Raw genomic sequence first — 22,938 nt, forward strand, 5'->3', positions numbered from 1 at the left:
GTCTTCTAAAGGAGATGCTTTAATTTCTCTCTTCTTTTGGAGCCTATATTAAACTCCAGCGGTTTATAGGGCATTAAAGATCCCTTGATGTATTTCATAAGAGTAGAGGGTTGTTCTTTGGCCAGAAGAAGCACATCATTCATCTACTAGAGGCTCTAAATGATGTTTTATCTGTTTACCTTACAGGGATTTTGATTAATCTCATGCCTTGCAGGCTGGGTGTCCATCTCAGCCTCTCTCCCTTCACATGCTCACTCTCTGTCTGTTCATGCTGGGATAAGCTGGGTATAGATCTTGCAGCAAGTGTTCCCAGCTTTTTATTTTTCTTTTTTCTCTCTCTTTTTTTTTTTTTTATTTATTTTTTGGCTGGATACCATAATCATCAGAATCCAAGAGGGATCTAGGGCTGTCAGCATCACTGTTATCAAGTGCTGGCATTGCCAGTTACCTTCTTGCCTTACTTACTATGTCCTGGGAATCCAAAATAGTAGTAAACATGTTCATTTCTCACTAGAAAGTGCTTTACTCCACCATTAAGCAGTGATTGAGGAAGCCTGTAAAGGTACATAGATTGACTGGATGTGTTCAAACATATAAATAAATGAAAAAACCCACACCTTAAAATTATGAGAATTTAGGATTTGAATATATGAAGGGATATAAAGGTGTGGCAAATAAAAGCTTAATTTTGGATTAAAGCCACCACACATGTAGCTTGGTATAATTACACAGAAGACAAATTTTAATTTGCTTGTCCCTTTTCTCTAGTATCTTTTGACATGGACTTTATCATTCATAATAAGATAGAAATCTTTAAAGATCTTTAACCTATAACCATCTCTTACATCGTCTTTTGCTGTATGTGTGCTGGCATTTAAATGAAACAACCAAGGGAGTCTTAAATGCCATTATAAGCACGTTCATTCCAGCTGTTTGCAGGGTTCTATAGGTCAACCAGCCAAGGGGCTTGACTTCAGTGTTTTGAGATCAGTTACAGCTTCAGTGGAGGGTTGAAATCCAATCTTAAGTCATTGTGCTGTAACGAGTTGACGCTACGGGGTTTTATTTCAATAGTTGGTTTCTTCCTTATCGTGACTACCCATAGACTGTAACTGCATTTTTATAGTGTCTGTTTGGTGCAGATGTAGCACTCAGCCGAGGATATTTCGCACTGGCACCCATACTGTTCTTGCAAGTGGGACTATTTGATGCCACCTGTTATATCACTGCAGTCAGGGAACACTGCAGAATAAATATTAACAGACTTTTCCTTCCATGCTGATGAGATTCTAAACTAATTTACTGTTGTGTTTCTGAGCCAGGTCTTGCATCCTTCCTTGGTGAAGGAAGTCACAGCTCCTTTTGATTTCCATGGGAGTTTTGACTGAGCCAAAACTGGAGGCTCAGGCTCAGCTTGGTTAAAGTACACCACACTTTCACATCAAAGTCATCACTTAAAATCTTCCTGCACATCCTTGGTGTGGCTGCCAGGTGTTAGTAGCACACATAATTAGGAAAACATTTTTACTTCATGAATTACCTTTGTTTTGTGCCTGTCTGATGATGTTAAATAGTGATATTAAAAAAAAAAATATGTATTTGTTAAGAAGTGAAGAATATGAGCTAAGGAAAAGAACTCTTTCAGCATATTACAATTACATTTTTAGATTTCTAAGATCTGGCATTTACGAGCTCTCCCTATTATACTATGAACCAAATTCTTAGATGGGATCAACTATTGCCAGTAGTTTAGTGGTTCTGAGATGTTGGTACATTGTATCAGCTTTCAAAAAGAATCAAACATATACTGCTCACTGCTTACTTTTTCCTTAAGCGATTATCAAAGACCTTCCAGTAAAGTACTGATGAGTGATGCATTTTTTTCTCAGAAAAACGACTTTAAATTATTTTGCCAAAATATGATGTCTTCTGCAATATTATGTGGTATCACTACTACCCTTCTCCAATGACCTCATTCAATAAAGCATTTACAAGAATGGTGGAAAGACCATACCTAGTTCTGAGTATTTTCCATACGAGTTGAATAGCTGATGAATAAGAGTAATGTTCATAGTTGAAAGGCAATACAGACTGTCTTAAGAAAGATGTTTTTTGTTTCATACCCACCTTTCTTTTCTTTGTTTCTGTGCTTTGGCCTTCACTAACCTTGGCTACTACTCCTTTACTGAGCTCTTTCAGCATACATATTTCTTTTTCATCATATTTTATCCAGTTTTACAGCTACCCAATGGACAGCTGATGACTTATCTGGCCAACACTGCAAAGGCACTTTTGATATTAGATCATTGGGGTGTTTTTTTCTTTTTTTGCCTCTGACAAATACTTGTCAGAAAGCTACCAGTTTCTCTTTTGCTCCATGAAACTGAACTTACTATAAACATTAGTGATTTACTCAGAACCTTTCCTGAAATTCAATAATCTTCATGACACATAATCTTATAAATGTATTTAGTGAGATATTATAAGGGATTACCATCTTAAAATCACCTGAAGGCTAGCATTTCATCTAGACAAGTGAGTTCAGATCATTAAAAATCTCCTCTGTGGTCAGATGATTGCTTTAACCGTCACTGAAGGTATAAAGAAGTGATTTAAGTCAAATTCTAACAATCCATTGTGACACAAACTATACTTGTCTTTGATTAAGAAACCTCTATTAAAAGGTGGTAAGTCACAGGTAAGGAGGCTGTAACTTTCAGCTGAGGGACAGTAACTTCCTAAATAGTATTCTTCAGTCAAGAGCGATCATCTGACACCACCCTTGCACTTCAAATTTAAATTTCTCCCCTCTGTTTCAAACCTGACATTTCCCTCATGTTAAATCTTATTTTCCTTCTTACTGAAGTCAAGCCTGTCAGTAAAATTCTGAATTTACAGAAAGAGTATAAGATTTATATAAAATTGTTTTATGCTTTACCAGTCTTTGATGTAACAAATTTTTCATTAATTTTTTTTAACCTCTTGCTTCACCTGTTAGGTTTTAGCATTTGGTAGGTCAGTATTTTACTCTCCAGTGCTGTGGTTTTATCCAGACTAGTCTGGTAGCTTTTTGATGTCTTTCTCCCTTATATTAGAAAGTATGTATTCTCCAAAAAAATATAAAAGAATGATGTGAACATTTTGCATTTGCCCCAGGGTTGTACAAAAATGTTTTCTCAGTGGAACATCTGTCAAGAAAAAGAAAAGACATGCCTAAGAGCTCTGGAATATGAAGGCTGGGTTTAAGTCTAATGTGGCTAGTGCTAAAAATGACTTTGATCCAAGGTCTTCTCTACTCCAGCTGAGTACCCAGGCTACAAGGTGGTGTAAGTGGCCCCAACTGCTCTACTCCATTCGTGCCTCAGCATTGCCTCTTCCTTGTGCTGGTGTGTAGCCTTTCAGGGGTGTGCAGCAATCTGGGCAAAAAAGAAGGAAGGAGGGAGGGAAAGAAAGAAGGAAGGAGAGAGAGAAGATGGCATGGGATCATAGAATCATAGAAACATAGAATGATTCAGGTTGTAAGGGACCTTAACGATCATGGAGTTCCCCCTTCCGTGGACATCTCCCACCAGACCAGGTTGCTCCAAGCCCCATCCAGCCTGGCCTTGAACACCTCCGGGGATGGGGCAGCCATAATTTCTCTGGGCAGCATGTTCCAGTGCCTCACCACTCTCACAGGCAAGAATTTCTTCCTGACATCTAATCTAAATCTCCCCTCTTTCAGTTGAAAACCATTACCCCTCATCCTATGTCGCCACTCCCTGATAATGAGTCCCTCCCCATCTCTCCTGTAGCCCCTTTAGGTACTGGAAGGGGCTCTAAGGTCTCCCCAGAACCTTCTCTTCTTCAGGCTGAACAACCCCAACTGTCTCAGCCTGTCTTCACAGAAGAGGTGCTCTAGCCCTCTGTTCATCTTTGTGGTCCTCTTCTGGACCCGTTCCAGCAGGTCCATGTTCTACCTGTGCTGAGGACTTCAGAGCTGGGTGCAGTACTCCAGATGGGATGGGATGGGATGGGATGGGATGGGATGGAAGGTGGGTTGGTAGGGAAAGGTGAGTGCACTGTTGAGTTTAGTTTATCCTGGGGCTTCGAAGAGAGGGCGCTTAAAGCTCTGGGTAGAGTTTCCTGGAAAGAGCTTGAAAACCAGTTCTGTTTTTAATAGTTGCATCTACAAGACTGGACTGAAATGTCTGTAATTCAGTGTGGTGTGTTGGATGTGGAAACTAGTGGTAATGATAAAAGGAGCAACAGTCCTCAGAGATTCCTCATCTCCAGGAAACTCTTTCTGAAGCTGAAGCCACAAGTTAAATTTATGGCCATAAGACAAAGGACAGTGTTTTGGAGAGAAAACATCTTTATCCTTAGGAGCAGTAGTTAGTATGGATGATGAGCTATACCCTGGCACTTCTCCTGTGATAATTATTAGCAGCATCAGCCAACTCAGTCTTACATGCATAATTCAAATATTTCACAAAATGCTTGACTTGAACTTAGAATAGGAATGTTGTAGACTGTAGTTTTTCAATTCTCCATTTTTTGTACACTATTTTCATTTTTGAAAGCTGGGGAAACAGTGTTCATTTGGGAGGCCATAATAATTTGTAGGGTTTTTTCCTGGTTTTTAAATTGACTTTATTTAAAAAAAAAAAGTTTGAAAGTTATTACATTTCTAAATTTATGATTGCTAATAGATTTTTTTGAATACAAGTCTGTTAGATATAGAATGGATAATTTTCTGGCTATTATAATTTCTAGGGTTTGTCTTACATGACAAATAAAAGCAACTTTTTAATATCAAAAGCAGGTAGATTATACTTTGCCAATTTTATAAACTCAGCAATTTATAAGGTATGAAATTTGCATATATTTCTATGTATTATTAACTTTTTACTTTTATATTAAGCAATTTTATCTTTTTATATTTATGTCAAGCAACTTCTAGGTCTTGTCTAAAATGATCTGTTACACATGAAACCTCTTTTTCTTGATCCAGTGATGACTTCTATTGTGGATGTAGATCTATTTATTCATCTCAAATGAACGGGTTGTTTCTAAAAGCTTTTCCATTAAAATATGAAACTGTCTGTTATCCATGAGGTTTCTGACAGAAGAGAAAATTGAGTTTTTACACTCATTTTGAAAAGTTGACTTTGTAACTCTGCTGTGGTGTCTCATCATGCAGACATTCTGATATGTATTTTGAAGTGTAATAGGACCTGAGAATTTAGAGGAGGGCTTTACTCCATAGGACGCATTTGTTGAAGTCTGCTCTCAAAAATGTTTTTTGATCTCTCTATTGACTGGGACTATCTTGGTGATTTCTTTCTGTAGATCCTAAGCAGCATTGCTGATTGCTGCCTCACCTTTTGTTTTGTTACTCCTTCACCATATGTAATATAAGGGACATTAAGGCTACAGCTGCCTTATTTCTTCTGTTGGGATGTTCCAAATGCATTGCTCCTTTGGTTGATCTATTGAGGTGGATAAGTTCAAAATTCAAACATATTATTTCACCTGAACTTTCTTCTGCTCTTAACACAAAAGGGCTTGGGCATGGCCAGAAGAGAAAGTTCAGCCTGTGGGACTTCAACGCAGCCCAGTCCTGCAGCTGAGGACCTTCTCCTTGCACTCTGCAGAAAGAGGGGCATGTGGAATGTCTGATACACTTAGTGAAACAAAGAGGTAAAAGAACAAGACAAATGTGGCCCATCTTCATTAAGCAATCTGATACAGTCTCACTAGAGCATTTTGCTACTAGTCCTTGTCTCCTGAGTTGTGCACTTTACATCACAAGATTTTCGGTGCTGATGATGAGTAAATAACAAAGTGCTCCCTTGCCAGCAGTAATAAGAAATATTATGTCTCCTTTTCCAAGTGTTGTTATGATAAGAAAATGTTATTTCCTATCAACTTTGATAGATTTTTATAAGTTCTCATGAAAATTTTTCACACAATTGGACACAGGTTTCACTAAAAACAGACCCCCAGTATTTAATTTGCCAAAACAGAAGCCCTCCTCTTTCATTTGCAAGAAAGGTTTGAGTTTCTATTCCACTTTTATGTTAATCATAAAATAACAGTATCAAACAACAACTTATGATGGACACTCCCAAACTTTGTTGGCTTAGTTATCATGAGTGGTGGAGGTGGCAGCCTCACCCAACACGTGCTTGTTAGGAAAATGGTGTTACAGTAAACCCTCAGAGGACTCCAGTCCCGTGGAGCATCTACCATTTCTCCAGCCTCAAGCTCCTCTGGCCTACTAAGTTGATATCTGTGTTCTAGCAATGGAAGAAATTGAGCTAGCTAATTATGGGAACCTCTGCCTTGCCTTCAGGATTGAGGTTTTTTGGTTGCTTTCAGAAGAATCTGAAAATGGTGGTGAAAGCAGAAGTTCTCTTGGGAAAATTTCTTGTTGAGGAAAATAGCCTCTTTATGATCAAAATGGTTTTGGTGAAATATTTCAAAGCACTTACACGCACATATCCAAGGTGAAACTATCTGTCACATTGTCTGCTCCCTTCTGCCAGCACCACCTGGTATAGGTTAGTCTAGTGGCCACTTGTGGCTACTGAGATTTTGTGTTTGTGCAAACAGATTGTATTTACGTTTCACATCTGTATAAAAACAGTCCATAATTGTGCACAGCTACCTGTTTCTCTCTCTTTATTCTGTTCATTTCTGTGTAGTGGATTAGTTACCTGAATCACAGACCACCTTAGAGACTGCTTGCATTCAGCCTGGAGAAGAGGAGGCTGAGGGGAGACCTTATTGCTCTCTACAACTACCTGAAAGGAGGGTGTAGAGAGATGGGGGTCAGTCTCTTTTCTCAAGTCACAGGCGACAGGACGAGAGGAAATGGCCTCAAGTTACGCCAGGGGAGGTTCAGGCTGGATATTAGGAAAAATTTTTTCACCAAAAGGGTTATCAGACATTGGAACGGGCTGCCCAGGGAGGTGGTTGAGGCACCATCGCTGGAGGTGTTCAAAAGACTGGTTAATGGAGTGATGTGAGGTATGGTGTCGTGATGGTGATGCTTCTTGTTTGTTATGTGGATGTTTATTTTTGTCAAAATTAGGTTGACGGTTGGACAAGATGATCTTTAAGGTCCCTTCCAACCTAGAAGATTCTGTGATTCTGTGATTTGCACAGAGCTAAAAAGTCTGTGGCCTTCCCCTCTGTTTGGGGATTCTATTGGGTGAAATACTAGATATAAGGGCAGCAGCATTTACATGCTATATACTCTGTTTAGTGTATATTGCTCGTGGTGTAAAGAAACTGCAAGTTAATATGTTTCTTCTGCCATTATAATTAATTATTAGTTCTTTAACTTCTATCCGCACTGTTGGTAAGAAGGTTTTATAGTTTAGAAGAGAGTAGTAATTTGAGCAGGATAGATGTCTCCCACCTCTTTCTTTTCTTTAGATTTTTTTCCCCTTGCTAATATATTCTGTGGGATTTAGGGATGAGACAAATTACTCTGTGTTGGCGACAAGAGCAAAATAAATGGGATTTAGCTACACAGGAAAGTCTCACTGTGTCGCCTGATGGTGAAAAAGCTTGTTAGAGGGGAAGGAATGGCGCTGTATGTTTGGTGTCCTGCTCTCAGGACTCCTTCAGTGGTTTATGTGCTGTCACTGTATATAAAAATAAAGAAAGAGCCCTGTAGACAAGAAATACAAGCAACTGTCTCAATCCTGGATAAGTACCATAAGCAGTCAGCTGCAAACTCATGTTTCTGCTTGTACTCTCTTCTTGACTCACTAAATACAAATTTTTATTGTTTGGCTGACTTCAGCTGCAAAGAGAAGCTCTCTCCCTTGGTGTCCTAATGGATAAGAGGTGGGAGGAGAGGAAAGGATACCTCGATAGGCAGCAGGAGAGGAAACTGAGCCTTATTTTCTGTGTTTGTGGTGGGTGCCTTTACCACTATAGTCCATAAAAGGACTAATTACTTTTCTATACCTTATTTTTCTGTGTTTCTGGTGGGTGCCTTTACCACTGTAGTCCATAAAAGGACTAATTACTTTTCTATATGTTTATGTCTACCTACGGTGCATATACACATTTCTGCAGCCATCTTTGGGAAGGTACTTGTGGCTACTGTGCTATTTTGTGGGAACCCAGTCCTGCTAGACATGCTCAGAGCTTGCTTGCTGTGGTACACATGGAGACAAACTCTGTGTCTGATCCAGTTTAGGTCTGAGCTGGGTACCAAGCCTGTTAACAAGGGGATTCTCCCTTACCTACAGCATGAAAAGAATAAGATAATTTCTGTTAATATCAGAATATCTTACATGTCTAAGAGGATAACGGGGGATTCTCCCTTACCTACAACATGAAAAGAATAAGATAATTTCTGCTAAGATCAGAATATCTTACATGTCTAAGAGGATAATATTTTAACATTGTCTAATGTGTGATAATTTTTCATTTCTGTCTACTGGGCCAGATGTTTAGCTGATAAAAGTGAATATAACTTCACTGACTGCAGAGGAGCAGCACCAAGTTGATGATTCAACCTTTGTTCGTTTAATTGTTTAGATTTATCGTATTTATTGACATCAGCATTGAGAATGGGTTTTCCATGACCAGTGTAAGGAATGATTTTTGTACAGAGAAGATGGATTCTTCTCTCAGTAACACCTCACCCCTTCTTGTAGGTCAGGATTGAATCTAGCCATTATGAGTAAAATGAAATTTTTTATGTGAAATACCCACATATGATAATACTTTTGTTGGTATTCATAGGGCCATGCTTATTCCATCTGTCTCAGTCATAAATATTTTAAGTTCATATTTCAGTAAATTTTAGGGTTTGTAACAATGTAGTAAAATGAAGTAGATGTGTAATAAATTGTGGCAAGCACAGAAACTCAGTTGTTTCTCAGTAGGATTCTGTTTAGATGTGCAAAAATGTCTTGCTACAGCTGGAAATATATAGAACCAAGTTTAAAATTCAACAAGTGTGCTGCTGAGAAAGCTGCTTTTAGTGCCTTTAGAAAAACAGACTGGGATGTGTTTGCAGAGGAATTTTAATTGGCTTTTTTTTTTTCTCTTTGGTTTAACATCCCCAAATGCAGAATTATGTAAGGACCACATGCTGATGCAAGGATGAAGGTTGGTTAGCTTCCTCCATTTCCACACCCAATGAAATCCACCCTCAAAATACCATGAGGACAGTGGAAAAAGAGCTATTAAGTTGCCACCATCTCTTTCTGACTGCGCTTGATCAAAGCAACATAGCAGCTTTTGGCAGAGTGCAGATAGCTCATTTGTCTGATGGTTTTGAAGTAGCTTACACTAACATCTTCCAACATTTTCTACAGCCTTTCAGTCCATGGGCTCAGGTAGAGAGGAGGTCCCAGCAGTCTTCCTTAATTCCTGCATTAGGGAACTTACCCAATAGCTACATCTGAGTCTCCTCTGAGCCTGCTCTGCCCCTTTGGACCAATATCTCTCTCCTTAGGAATGCATTGAGTAACCTGCAGTCAAGTCCAGTTGAGATTAAAGCTAAGAAAACAAAGACATGGGGAAGGGAGGGAGCATGATTCAGTAACATTAGTAAGGTTTGCTTGGTTTTGCTTGATCTAGGTGAGCCTCTATAAGGATAAATTCTGTATTTAAATAAATATTATCAAGCCTTAGAGTTTACAGTGTTCAAGAATGGAGTAAAACTTGTCTGTGTTTGGTTTATAGAGGTAGTTATATATTATATGAGGATTTTAAAAGCATTTTCTTAAAGTTTTTCCGAGTATTTTTTCATTAAGAGAACTGTATGTTGACTAGTAACTGTCTTCAGATACCACTGGGGTGAAACACCAACAAAGACTATGCCCAAGAACCATAATTTCAAAATTTTGCTGTACTTGTTCCTGGTGAAGCCTGGTGCAAATAACAAAATGTCAAGTGTTCTCTTTCACTCATAATTAAAAAGGATGTTCTTTTTATGTGCTTTCTTACAGCTGGCAGCATTAGAGAGACAGATCTTTGACTTCCTTGGTTTCCAATGGGCTCCTATCCTTGGCAATTTCCTCCAAATAATAGTTGTCATTTTGGGTTTGTTTGGAACCATCCAGTTTAGGCCTCGATATATAGTCGTGGTAAGTCTCATTTATTATCTATTATATTTTGCAATTTGTTTTAAAACCTGTTACATTGCAAAACAGAAATTTCCTGACCTCAAAACACCAGATAGTATTTCTGTAGAAACTTTAGAGGTCTTGGTGTCTTTTTTTTCAAACTTAGGACTACTGAGTGGCATTTCTGATATTTTGGAAGCTATGGGTAACTGAGAGAAAGTGCTACCAAAAGTATGACCGTGATACAACTTCTTAGTAAGATTCTTTAAAGAATGAAATATCTCAATGTGTCATGGGAACATCTACAATTAGGCTATGCACAAATGAAGCAAAAAAATACAAATTTTTGTTTTCTTTGCAATAAGCAAGCAGAATCAGTGGCCATTTAAAAAAAAATATCTGTAATGATCAGGTTACATTTAGCTATATCTTCCTCTTAAACAGGAAAAAAACAGTAAAAATTCCTTTCGTCCTGTGACCCATGGGTTCCAAAAAAACCTCCTTCTCACTTACATCTAACTTTGCCAAGACTTGTATTTATGGCCTTGACCCTAAATTGTTCTAAATTGTCTCTGATGCTTGTAACTTGAAGCTTCACAAATTTTTCTCTCGTGTTCTCAACATAGCCAGGAATAAAAAAAACAAAAAACTTTCAAAGCTGTGAAGGAAACTGCCAACAAAAAAATATCCCTTTTCTTCCCTCACAGTCTCTCCTGAATGGATGAATATTATGTCTTTACCTGGCAGTGTCTGTATCTGGAACATTTCAGTTGTGTTGTCAGTAATGGATTTTAAGAGGCTAAAGTTATTATTTTATTTTTTATCTCACAAAAGAGTGAAATAAATGTCTACTGAGGAAAGCTCATTAAACAAATACTTTAAAAGGTTCATCTTTTATAGTCAGGCCTGGAATCCTGTAATCCTTTGTCATGTCTTAAAAGAAAAAGTGAACAAAACGTACGCCTCAGGTTCTTTATACTCACATTAGCTAAGCTTCACAAGCAGACTATACGTAATTGCAAGCGGATTGATGTAAATAATAGCACTTTTATCTATTACCTGTGGTTGGAGAACTGGGCAGCAGTGTATGTGCAGCCACATCTTGATGACTCATCTTTCTGTTTCATGTTCTCTGTTTTATACATAAGACATCAGAAGCAAGTGAGGGTAAGCATCTGTAAAATTACATAGGAAATTCGTGTCTCAAGTGCAACACCAGAAAATCTCTTGCCCCTCAGGTTCAGCACTACTTTAGTTTTCAAATGAAACGCAACAGATGTTGACTGTTTCTGTGTCTTTTGCCATGTAAATGAACATTTTAGACTATGTTAAAGTTGTTTTAAAGTAGAGGTATAAAACTTGTAATTAAAGAAAGAAACACCTCAACAAAATATTTTATCCTCAAATTTAACTGAACTCATACTCTAGTTTAAGCACATATTTAAAAGCTCAAGCTACAATAGGTGCAAATACTCAAGCTATAATAGGTGTAAATACTCACTACTTGGGAAGATCAAGACTTTAGAGCAGCTTCTGTCCTTACTAACGTAACATTCCCAATGAAGTAGGAATAGCTTGAGCCAAATCCTGAAGTCCAAAGGGTGAAAATACACAAGTTGTCTGGAACCAGGCTTACAGCTCAACACCAGCAGAAGGGGGTGGCTTGCACACCCTCGCATTCCCACTGTTCTTCTCCCTGGCTGAATACTTCTCCAAACCCTCTCCACCAAATCTGGCATTAGTTGACTGGACCTTTCACTAAGCCAGTTCCACTCCTTAGATGTCAGAAAGCCAACTCAGCAAAAAGTGGAGAGTTTTTTGCTAGGAAGGTGAGCTGAATCCCATCTGTGAGGTTCCCAATGGGTGCCAGGGCCAACATAAAGCAGGGATTTGGACTGTGCTGTCATGAGCAGCGGTGCGGAGGTGGAAGGGAAAGGACAGGAGGAGATGCAAGACTTCCCTTAGTGCGAGCTACAAACTTGTCAGTTCAGCCTCTTGTCCAGCTACACCCTCAGGATGAATAGCCTCAAGTCCTGCAGCAGTGCAGGGTCACACCATCTTAAATTGCTCATTGAGTTGTAGTCTGAGATTCTTCTAATAACACATGCTCCCCAGAAACTGGCTACTTAGGGCTGTCCCAGCCACAGCTGGGCTTTTCCAGCTGTCCTCATAAGCCCTAGTCACTGGTATGGACAGCAAAGACCCCTACCAGTGCTAGCTCCAGGATGCCTTCTCTAAGGCAAAAAGGAATCCAGAGGCACCTCTCCTAAGGAGGGATGTAGATTGCCTCCCTGCTTCTGAAACCCTATATAAATCATGTTCCACCTGTTACAGTGGTAAACTTTTACTACTGGCTTCAAATATAAAATCTGTTTAATATCAATCTTCAGTAGAGTTCTGAATTTCAGTATTACTTAAAGACAATATGCAGAGGGATTCCTACCCAGGGTCTGAGTGGTGAATTGGGCTCCACTTTCATTGAGAAGCTTCATGGGCTTCCAAGTCCATTTCTGCAGCCTCAGCCACATCTAAGCCCCTGGGTATGTTAGTGGTTGGTGTCCCACCTTAAAGAGAAAATTTGGTTTTGTGGCTTTGGCAAAAAACATATGTTGAATCTTGCTTTTATGTACTCTGGTTGCTGAAGCTTCTGGTTTAGATTAAACTAAATACAGTTTAATGGAAAAGTAACCAAATACTTCAGGAAAAGTATGTTTAGTATCCATTCTCTTTTCTTTAAGACTTCCCTGGACATCAGCTTTTCTAGTGCATATGATCCCATTAGGATATAAAAATTTGAAGTAAAGAGAGTATGAAGTCAGATAACAACAGTTTACTTCTGTAAAATGTGTACACAAAATTGATCTGGAACATGTGGTACAAATTGTCTCCATGATATTCTATCATACCCTCATAGGGTTCTTGACTTAAGCTGGTGAGCTTTAGGGCGCTTGGTTTGACCTTAAGAGAAGGTCTTTAATCTTCTGTGCAATGAAGGCTGTGCCTGAAGGTTTCCCTAACAAGAGAATTTACAGAAAACCTTTCACTTTGCTATCCTGTGCTGCCTATGTCATGTTCTCTCCCTCAAAATTTAACATACAGCAGGAATACAAAAGCAAGTGAAAAAATGTGTTACATGTAGGGCCATAATTTGAAGCACATCAATACTGCACTCAGATATGAGGGTGTAATTCTGCAGACACAACTGAGCAGGCTTTTGGTGCAGGTACCTAGCACCATGTAACTCAGTGCTGGATAATCACAAAAGCAGCTGGCTACCTTTCAGATAGAGGGCTGTAAGGATGGTGATTCTGAACTAAATCTGAAATTTCACTTCCTCATAGGTAAAATTCTGAGTCCTCAGAGCTTAGGAAACAGAGACACAGAGGGAGCAACTGTATTAAATCCAAGTGTCCTAATTAGTTTAAATCCAATAATTATTTCTAATAGCTTTTCTATTCATTTCTAATTTAGATCAATTTTTTTGTGAGCAATTTGTCCTGTCACTAAGTGGATGTGCTATTTTCAGTACTTGAATATTTTGTGGCTGAAATAAATCAGTGCAAAGTTGCCAGGGGACATAAAAGTGCAGAGCTAATTCCTAATTTTCCCATATTAACTCATTTGAAACTTACCCAAACATTTGCAAAGAATTAAAAAACAGCTAAATTTCAGTTCTAACTATGTGTAACACACTCATCACACAGCTCCAGAGCTCTACTGTGATCCATTTCCCTGTGCACACTTTTCCTTTCTTGATAGAACTTGCTATCACCAGCAAGATTTTCTGGCTGTTAAAATTGATTAAAAATGATGACAAAATACTTGTTAAAGTTGGGTTTTTCCCCCTCTCCTACTTCTGATATGGCACTTCAAAAACCTTCTGAGCGATGAGTCATATAGCTAAGATCACACAAACCCGGCCCAAAGCTGAACATAAATGTATTAATGAACACTAAGAGATGAAAATAATACACTTAAATAGGAGGGATATAAGGTGGAAATCTCTGCTTTGCTTGCCTTAAATTATACCATTGAATAATAAGATACATAGACAGTGTGTACACCCGAGAAGCCAGGAGGCAGTTTCTTAGAAAAAAGAAAAAAGGCAGAAAAAAGGCTATACAGGGTATTCTACGCAGTATTCAAGCAAATGCTATACAAACACTCTTGCAGTTTCAAACCACTTCTGAAATATTTAGGAATCCAAAATTAGTCCTTGAATATCCTTCCAGGTAAGTCCTGAGTTGTTACTGTTCCATGAGGGTGATTTATGCCACTTTCCTTGTCATCTTTCACGAATATGACCAAGTAGGGCTCCGTAAGTAGTGATGCCTCCGAGGCACAGCCAGGTATTACAGGAAGCCGATCTGATGACTCAGTAGTTGCTGCCTTTCCCTGAGCCAACATTCATTTCCCCTAATGCCAAGGCACTGTCAGAGGAGGTGCTGCACTTCAGATTAAATATACACTTAAGATAGTTTATTCATTAAAGCTAAACTTATCCCACAGTCCTTGTAATATTCAAACTTTGAAATTTCCCTTTTCCCTCTTACCTTTCAGTTTAAGAAGCCACGCTTTGCCTTTTTCCTTAATCCTTTCTATTTGTGACATTGAGTCCCTCTAATGCCAATGATTTAACTCTAGAAATAGTTGTATTTCACTAGTATAAGAAAGGTATCTCTGCATCGGTTTCAATAGGACCTGTAGAGTTAAAAGAAGTATAGAAATATCACTATTGAGGCTGGAATTAATAGAGGGGATCTGAAATGAACCTACTGGGTTGGAGAACAATTTAATAGATATTTAACCTATAAGGCTAGGGAGTACTCTCTCCTCTTAACTTATAAGACTCCAAATGCTTCCTCACACCACACAGTATATAATCCTTAGTGCAAAAAACCAAGAGCAAGAAAGTATACAGTGCATCATGAGGAGAAATCAACACAGATTTTTTACCAGTGTCCAATCTGTTAGGCGAAAATATCTGGGTGATTTCTTAGTACACCATATGCACTATAAAATAATAATAATTAAAAAAAATCACAGCTCTTCTTATTAATTCAACCTGTGTGGGAAATTCCTTCTTCATACCAGGTATGGTGAAGGTTGTGATGCTAAACATGACACCAACTGAGCTGGGGGGGGGGAGTGAAATTGTCTGGCCAAAGACCTGGGGCAGGAATCGCTGGGTTTGGGGTGGAGGTAAGCATGAGCAGATGCAGCAGGACCATCAGGTTGGTGTTCAGGACATGGGGCTGGAGGGGCTGTGGCAGGTTAGGTCATGAAACAGGATGGGTGAGGTGCCTTGGGAGGGAAATGAACCCTGAGGATCAGTGTGGACCTGACATTTCAGACCATAAGCACTTCCCCGTTGACAGGTAATGTCTGCATGATATGTCCCTCCACACAGAGAACAACCCAGGATGGTAGGCAGTTTCTCTGTTGGCAAAAAGGAGAAGTCTTCATCATGGATCTAAAAGTTACATCTCTCTTAGCAACCCAAGCAGGCGTTAGTGTGACGACACATAGTGGAATATTGTTACGAATTTTCTTTTAAACCTTGAAGGTATACACAGGTAAATTTACACACATACACGTAATGTTCAGAACGTATTACAAATTTTTCAGGAAGAAACACTCCAAAGTTAAGAAAAACTGTTATTAAAGCTCTACTGTGTTATCTTAATGTGATCCTTTTATATGTTTGTATTTTTTGAATTGCATAGATACAAATCATTTTTTTTCTACTTTCAATTTTCTAGTCACAACATTTTTCGGTTGCCATAAAAACCCTTCAGTTGCATTAGAAAGGACAGATATTTGGGGTTTTTTTGGTGATTGTAGCTCTAGAATAGAAACTTGATTTGCAGGAAACAGAAGATGTGGGAAGAAAGGCATGTGACAGCAAAACTAAAAGGATTGCTTTTGTTTTGAAGGCTGCCCTGAGCAGCTGAGTTTTATGTCTACTCTCAACCACTGAAACATTTTTTGACACAAAACTCATCACTTAAACCAAATCTCTCATGTGCTTTTGCCTCTTGCATTCTGGGTTCTTGTCTTGGGAACTTGCTGTGTGACAGGACCCAAAGGGTAATGATTAATGGAGCAGGTTCAAGCTGGAGGCCTGTAACCAGTGGTGTCCCCCAGGGGTCAATACTTGGTCCAGTCCTGTTCAACATATTCATAAACGACCTGGACGAGGGGACAGAGTGTATCCTCAGCAAGTTTGCTGATGATACCAAACTGGGAGGGGTGGCTGACACCCCGGAGGGCTGTGCTGCCATCCAGCGAGACCTGGGACAGGCTGAAGAGCTGGGCAAGGAAGAACTTCATGAGGTTCAACAGGGAAAAGAGTAGAGTCCTGCACCTGGGGAAGAAGAATGTCAGGCACCAATACAGGTTAGGTGTGGACCTGCTGGAGACAAGTTCCGAAGAGAAAGATCTGGGGGTCCTGGTAGACAGCAAAATGACAATGAGCAAGCAGTGTGCTCTTGTGGCCAGGAAGGCCAACGGAATCCTGGGCTGCATAGGGAAGAGCGTGGCTAGTAGGTTGAGGGAAGTCATTCTCCCCCTCCACTCTGCACTGGTGAGGCCACAACTGGAATACTGCGTCCAGTTCTGGGCTTCCCAGTTCAAGAGGGACAGGGAACTACTGGAAAGAGTCCAGTGTAGGGCAACGAAGATTATTCAAGGATTGGAGCATCTCCCTTAAGAAGAAAGGCTGAGAGAGCTGGAACTCTTTAGCCTGGAGAAGAGAAGGCTGAGTGGAGACCTTATCAATGTTTATAAGTATCTAAAGGGTGGGTTGAAGAAGGAGGGAGTCAGACTATTTTCAGTGGTTGCCAGTGAGAGGACAAGGGGCAACAGGCACAAGTTGAAACATAGGAGGTTCCACTCAAATATGAGAAAAAACTTCTTCACAGTGAGGGTGCCAGAGCCCTGGAACAGGCTGCCCAGGGAGGTTGTGGAGTCCCCTTCTTTGGAGATCTTCAAGACCCGCCTGGATGCAGTCCTGAGTAACAAGCTCTAACATGCTCAGCAGGGGAGTTGGACTAGATGATCTCTATGGTCCCTTCCAACTCCAAAAATTCAGTGAAATTCAGTTAAATTCAATGACCTTGTGGTCTCATTTGCACAAGCGCTGAATGCTCAGCCACAGGGAGCTGAACACAGAGCTTATAAAGCACTGTATAATCCCAAGTGTTCTGAAAAATGAAGTCTTAAGCATCTCAAGTTGGATGCCTATAATGTATGAATACTTCTGAATGTAATCTCTGCGTGTATCAGAACATAATTTGCATTCTGAGAGCTGTATCATTCCCTTATAACACAAAATAAATTAGTTAATGTTTGTGCTGCTCTCAGACATTACAGAGATGAGCATCTTAGAAAACCTCATGAGGAAATTAATATTCTGTCCTCAGAGTGGGGTCTGAGCGACAAAGAGAAATGAAGTATTAAGTTAGCTGTTGATAAAACGTATTAAGGAATGTAGGGTCTTTTACAATAAAAATATACCTATGTTGATTTAATTAATGTTTGCATTGTATTGCATATCCACAAAAGAGAGAAATTAAAATGGCATATATAACCAGAATCCTGACATTTCCTAATTTTTCTTTCTTGGTTTTGCTATCTTAAAACTTTTCTTTTAATGTAATATGCCTTAACTACCTATGACAGTATACGAGGCTAAAAACCCAAAAAGATATGTTTTCAGATTTGGACAATAACTTTCTTACTTTTAAAAATTCTATCGTACGAATTGCCAAACATGAATTACTGTGTTCTTAAAGCAAATAGATCTGAAATTTATATTCCTGCAGTTCAGTGAGAGGGTAGGAAGAGCTTCTTTGTATTCAACAGCTGGGTTTGGAGGTGCACACCTGCTTTCATAAAATCATAGAATCATTTAGGTTGGAAAAGACCTTTAAGATCATCGAGTCCAACCATAAACCTAACACTGCTGGATCCACCACACTTTGCACCTGTGCTTCCCTTCCAGTAGTCGTCATGGCAGATAAGGGATCAAACAGGTCCTGACTGTGTAAAACAGCGTAACTTGCCTTGGGAAAGCGTGTTCAGACAGGTTTTGCCTGATTCGGAGTGACTCAGAGTTGTCCTTGATGGCCGTGGGACAGAATGAAGCCATCAACAGATTTGGCTTGGCTTGGCAGATCAAGTAGGCTTCCTGTGGTTGTGATGAATGATTTCCTTCATTGACTGACAAAAAAAAATTCTTTCTTAAAAAGGTGAATCCTCCTGAATATTCTGAATCTGCTTTTTATGAGCAGCTGGTCTTGTATTAAGTGTTTTAAGTGTTTATTAATTTTGAACACACTGCACCTGATGTTCTGAGGACACATGCTGGAAAATCAGGAGCTTATGATGAGTTACTACATAGTCAGCAAATGTGGTAAAATGTGATATCCTCTTTTAGGTTAATCTTATGAATAGTACAGACCTCATACTGTTCACAGGCCACAGCAGCTTTGTATGTTTTATAATAACCCAGCCTTCAGTTGCCACACTGTCCTTCTCTGTAAACCGAGGAAATACTCAGGAGTGTTACCCTCATTTCATTTATTAATGATATATTTCTTATGCCATAGCCATCTCCAAACCACTTGAGTACCTCATAAGAAATTAAATTAAAACAGTTAACCTGTCCAGAAATGTTGGGAGCAATCAAAGTGGAGAGAACTTTTCATTGTTCATCACAGGGAGGGGAAGGAAGAGGGAAACATCACCCAAAACTGCCTGGGAAAGCCAACTTGATAGCATCTGTGTGATGGAAATGGGATCCAGCATATTGTAGATTAAGGTGCTGAGCTTTACTGAATATATTGCTGCAAAACAATAGCATATCAGCCTCACCTGGTCACGGCTAATTAGACTTGCAAAGGCAATTAGCAGCAGTTCTCCATCCTGAAGGTTATAATCACATAAATGATGACCAGAGGGCTAGAGCACCTCTCCTATGAGTACAGGCTGAGAGGGTTGGGGTTGTTCAGCCTGGAGAAGAGAAGGCTAGAAGGAGACCTTAGAGCCACTTCTAGTACCTAAAGTACTACAGAAGAGATGGGGAGGGACTCATTATCAGGGAGAGGAGCTATAGGATGAGGGGGGACAGATTTAAATTGAAAGAGGGGAGATTTAGAGGAGATCTCAGGAAGAAATTCTTGCCTGTGAGGGTGGTGAGACACTGGAAGAGGTTGCCCAGAGAAGCTGTGGCTGCCCCATCCCTGGAGGGGTTCAAGGCCAGGCTGGATGGGGCTTGGAGCGGGGTGGGAGGTGTCCCTGCCCATGGCAGGGGGGTTGGAACTGGGTGGTCTTTAAGGTCCCTTCCAACTCCAACCATTCCATGAAATGAGAAGTGGCAGTGTTGCTGCTGAATGCATTTTTCAGGTGGGTGTAGCTCCAGCGTGGCTGAGCCTGCCCTTGGCCCGTCAGACAGAAATGTTTCTGAGATGTGCTGCTCGGAGAATTAACTGAGCATAGTTTACAGTTATATACAGGTAAACAGTGCGTCTGTAAGGAAATAGTGCCAGTCCATTATGTTAACAATTAAAGTACAAAAGATGGTTTAAGGTAGACAAATTAATTTCCCATTCATGCTGTGGACTGTGAGTTTGGTCTTGCACTGGGGTAGGACACTGGAGAACCCAGAAGAGATATGGATACTTTCATCTCTTAAGGGGGCATTGTAGGGTCAGGTTCATGCTCACAAGAGATGGAGTAGTGGGCTATTTTTTAATGTAATTAAAATACCTTTTACTGAAAGTCTCTTAAGAGGTCAGATTTAGCCTTTACCTGTTTGGTTTTGAAAAATATCAAAATATCTGATCAATATATCTACTGTTCTATTTGATGATGCTTTTTTTCTTGTGTTTTTTCTTGATAATATTTAAATATTATTTAATAATATTTGCTTATTTAATTACTGTGCAATTCTAGAATCTCCATTAACAGCATTAAATCATTATTTATGAATGACTCACAGGTGCCCCAAAAAACAGTGTTTAAGTCAGCATTTTCGACTTAATTGGCATCAGTAGGATAGTGTAAAACTGTAAATAATAAATCTGTTTTATTGGTATGTATTTAGAGCAGCAATGAATATTGGATTTGTAATTTCCTATAGTTCTTAAGGGACTTCTGCAGGGAAAACTCCTTTTCTGAACTTGCTGCATTTGTCTGTTCCCAGAAGAACAAATCTTACCGATATCAAGGTGTTTTTTTTTTTATATTATTGATCTGCTCAGTATAAAGTCCTCTTTCATCCTCACATTTTATTTTTCTGTCTTTTTTGCTTTCATCTGGCTTTGTGTTTAGTACACGGTGTGGACTGCCCTGTGGGTCACCTGGAATGTTTTCATTATCTGCTTCTATTTGGAAGTAGGCGGACTTTCAAAGGTAGGTCACTTACCCTTCTTCAGGCTTATGGGAGGGTGTTTTAACAGCAGGACTCTCAGGTTTTAGAAGGCTGAAACCAGAGAGGGGAAAATGTGGTTGTTTGAACACAAAATTTGATCTTTGGAGTTCCCTTCCAACAAGAACTCGAGTGTTTGAACTTTTCTCCGATAGTAAATAGTCATGGGTTTGAAGTACATAAATGCAATGAATCTGAATTACAGTTGCCTTCTGAAGTACCATCTGGGGGTAAAAAGGATAAAAGTACTATTCAACGGGAAGTTTGACGTTCTTGCTGTTTGTTGAAAAACAGAGTATATCATTTTGGTAGAAATTTCAAGCGTGTATGAAAAATATATCTGAATTTCCAAGACTACCTCGAAAGCAGCTAAGAAAATTACTAAGAAGGTTAATGTAAGAACTTGTTGAGCAAATTGGTCTCATGGTGAGAATGTTAATTCTTTATAAAAAAGAAAAAATGGCAAATGATGGGGGTTTTGTTTTTTACATCTGAATAAAACTTTCCTGTACATAACACTCGATGCTCTAGGTTACTGATTCCTTATTCAAACCTCTGATTAGAGCAGAAATATCTGTTGGAAGTATTGAGAAGCCTGTTGCTTTTATACAAGGTAGCACTTCTGTTAGCTGTAGGATATAGGGTATAGGTTATGCTTAGCATTGGATCTACAGTGAGTTCCATACAACATCTACTGGTTTTTACCCTCCTGTTGGAAGTAGATGGTACTGATTGTTGTTTACCACATTCATATTTAAATGATTCCAGGCACAGTTATACCCATAGCACATGCTGATCCCGGTATTATTAATAGGGTACGTGTTCCCATCATTGGCTGTAGATTTAGTGATATGAACCACATCCCTGTTAATTCAAGCAGTGCTTTTAAAGAATTGTGAGCTCTACTCAGTCCAGATGGGAACATTTTTGAGCTACATACTTTTAGGGGTCCAGCATTAAAACTCCTAGCTTTTGGCTGACAACAAACTGGTGAAACTGATTTAATAAGAAATAAAATCGAATTTACTCAGTAAAAATTTCATTAAAATTAAAGCTTTCAAAGATAGATTCCTTTGGTGATAAAATTCCATAATGAAAAGCTACAACAGTTTATTTTTTCTCCAAATATTATGTAGTTCACCAGAAGTCATAGGCTTAATGACGAAATTAGTGCACTTCATAGACAATAAAAATAAATGATCTTATTGGTATGTTCTGACTTAAAAAAATCTATTAGATGAACAGAAGAGCAACACATGGAAGTGATGACTGCCCAAAGTAATTGTTCATTTTCATGATAAATAGAGTTTGTATTTTTTCAATCAGTGGGTGATGACTGGTTTTATAGTGACTGTTATATTTTTATAGATAATTAGTTTTTTTATCTAAGTGCCTAGGAAGTGAAGTGAAACTTTTAGTCTGACCCCCGACTTTGTGAAAATTTGAGTTGTCTTTCCATTGATTGCAAAGGAGTCATGATCATATACTTGGTGTGAGGGGATTATAAACCAGCAGGTATGAATTGAAGTCTTGTATCTTCCAGTTTCATCGCCGTGTTTTACTTTTAGATTGGTTTACTTGACTTATATGGCAATTCACAATGCAGAGAAATAGTAGCAGGAATATTATTCAACAGTTGAGAAAAAAACCTTTGATTAGTATTCACATTGCTTGATCTCTTCAAGGTGAATAGTCACCTTTTTTTCTTGTCTTGTGCTATTTTTCCATCTTAAAAAACGGTTTCATTTCTGGAATGAATGCAGATTGATTATAGTTTTTAACTTCTGTTGAAATACTGCCAGGGAAAACTGTGATGCTATCTGGCACCTAATTTCTGTTGTTTGTTTGTTTTTAAGCACTATCACGCTTATATTCACTCTGACCAGAATCAGAGTTAGCTATGGATTAGTACTGTGAATCTATTATGTCTTCTATCATGAATGGTATCAGAAAATATAATGTGGTGCAATGTTAAATGGTAATTTTAATGCACATTTTATGTCTTCACATAGAATACACATACAATATGGACAGACATTTCAAATGTCCTAATAAAAAACCCTCACTGCTGAAATTTTGCTCAGATCTTATTCTTGTGACAGAAAGCAAGATCTCCTTTGAATACTCTGTGTTTGAATTCTACCAAGAAGTTCCACTACTTTTAATGGATCATTAAATAAAAAGGATGTAGGAAGTGTAGTCCTGTTCTTTGCTAATAGAATTTTAAGGAAATATTTTTCCTTCAATTATAATGCATAATGTTCAGATTTCCTGGTAAACTGACTTCATTTTTTTTCTAAAGGAACAGCTTGTTATTTAAAGTTTATGGATCTAGTACACCAAGATCTTTAAACTTTTCTTCATAAGGAGTGATGAAAACTTACCACCTGCCCTCCCAGCATCAAACATAATGTTTGTGACTTG

General features: G+C 38.9%; 1 protein-coding gene across 1 annotated transcript in view; it reads left to right on the forward strand.

Moving 5' to 3' along the window:
- Positions 1–7,577: 7,577 nt before the first annotated feature.
- The window catches only part of NKAIN3 (Na+/K+ transporting ATPase interacting 3), a 199,536-nt gene continuing 184,175 nt past the window's right edge, over positions 7,578–22,938 (forward strand). Inside the window, exons 1-4 of the mRNA XM_014939593.1 lie at positions 7,578–7,585; positions 8,545–8,596; positions 9,966–10,103; positions 20,418–20,498. Coding sequence (XP_014795079.1) covers positions 7,578–7,585; positions 8,545–8,596; positions 9,966–10,103; positions 20,418–20,498 — 279 coding nt within the window. The remainder of the gene's footprint in view (positions 7,586–8,544; positions 8,597–9,965; positions 10,104–20,417; positions 20,499–22,938) is intronic.

The sequence above is a fragment of the Calidris pugnax genome, unplaced genomic scaffold (genome assembly GCF_001431845.1).
Source record: "Calidris pugnax isolate Ruff unplaced genomic scaffold, ASM143184v1 scaffold5, whole genome shotgun sequence".
NCBI lineage: Eukaryota > Metazoa > Chordata > Aves > Charadriiformes > Scolopacidae > Calidris > Calidris pugnax.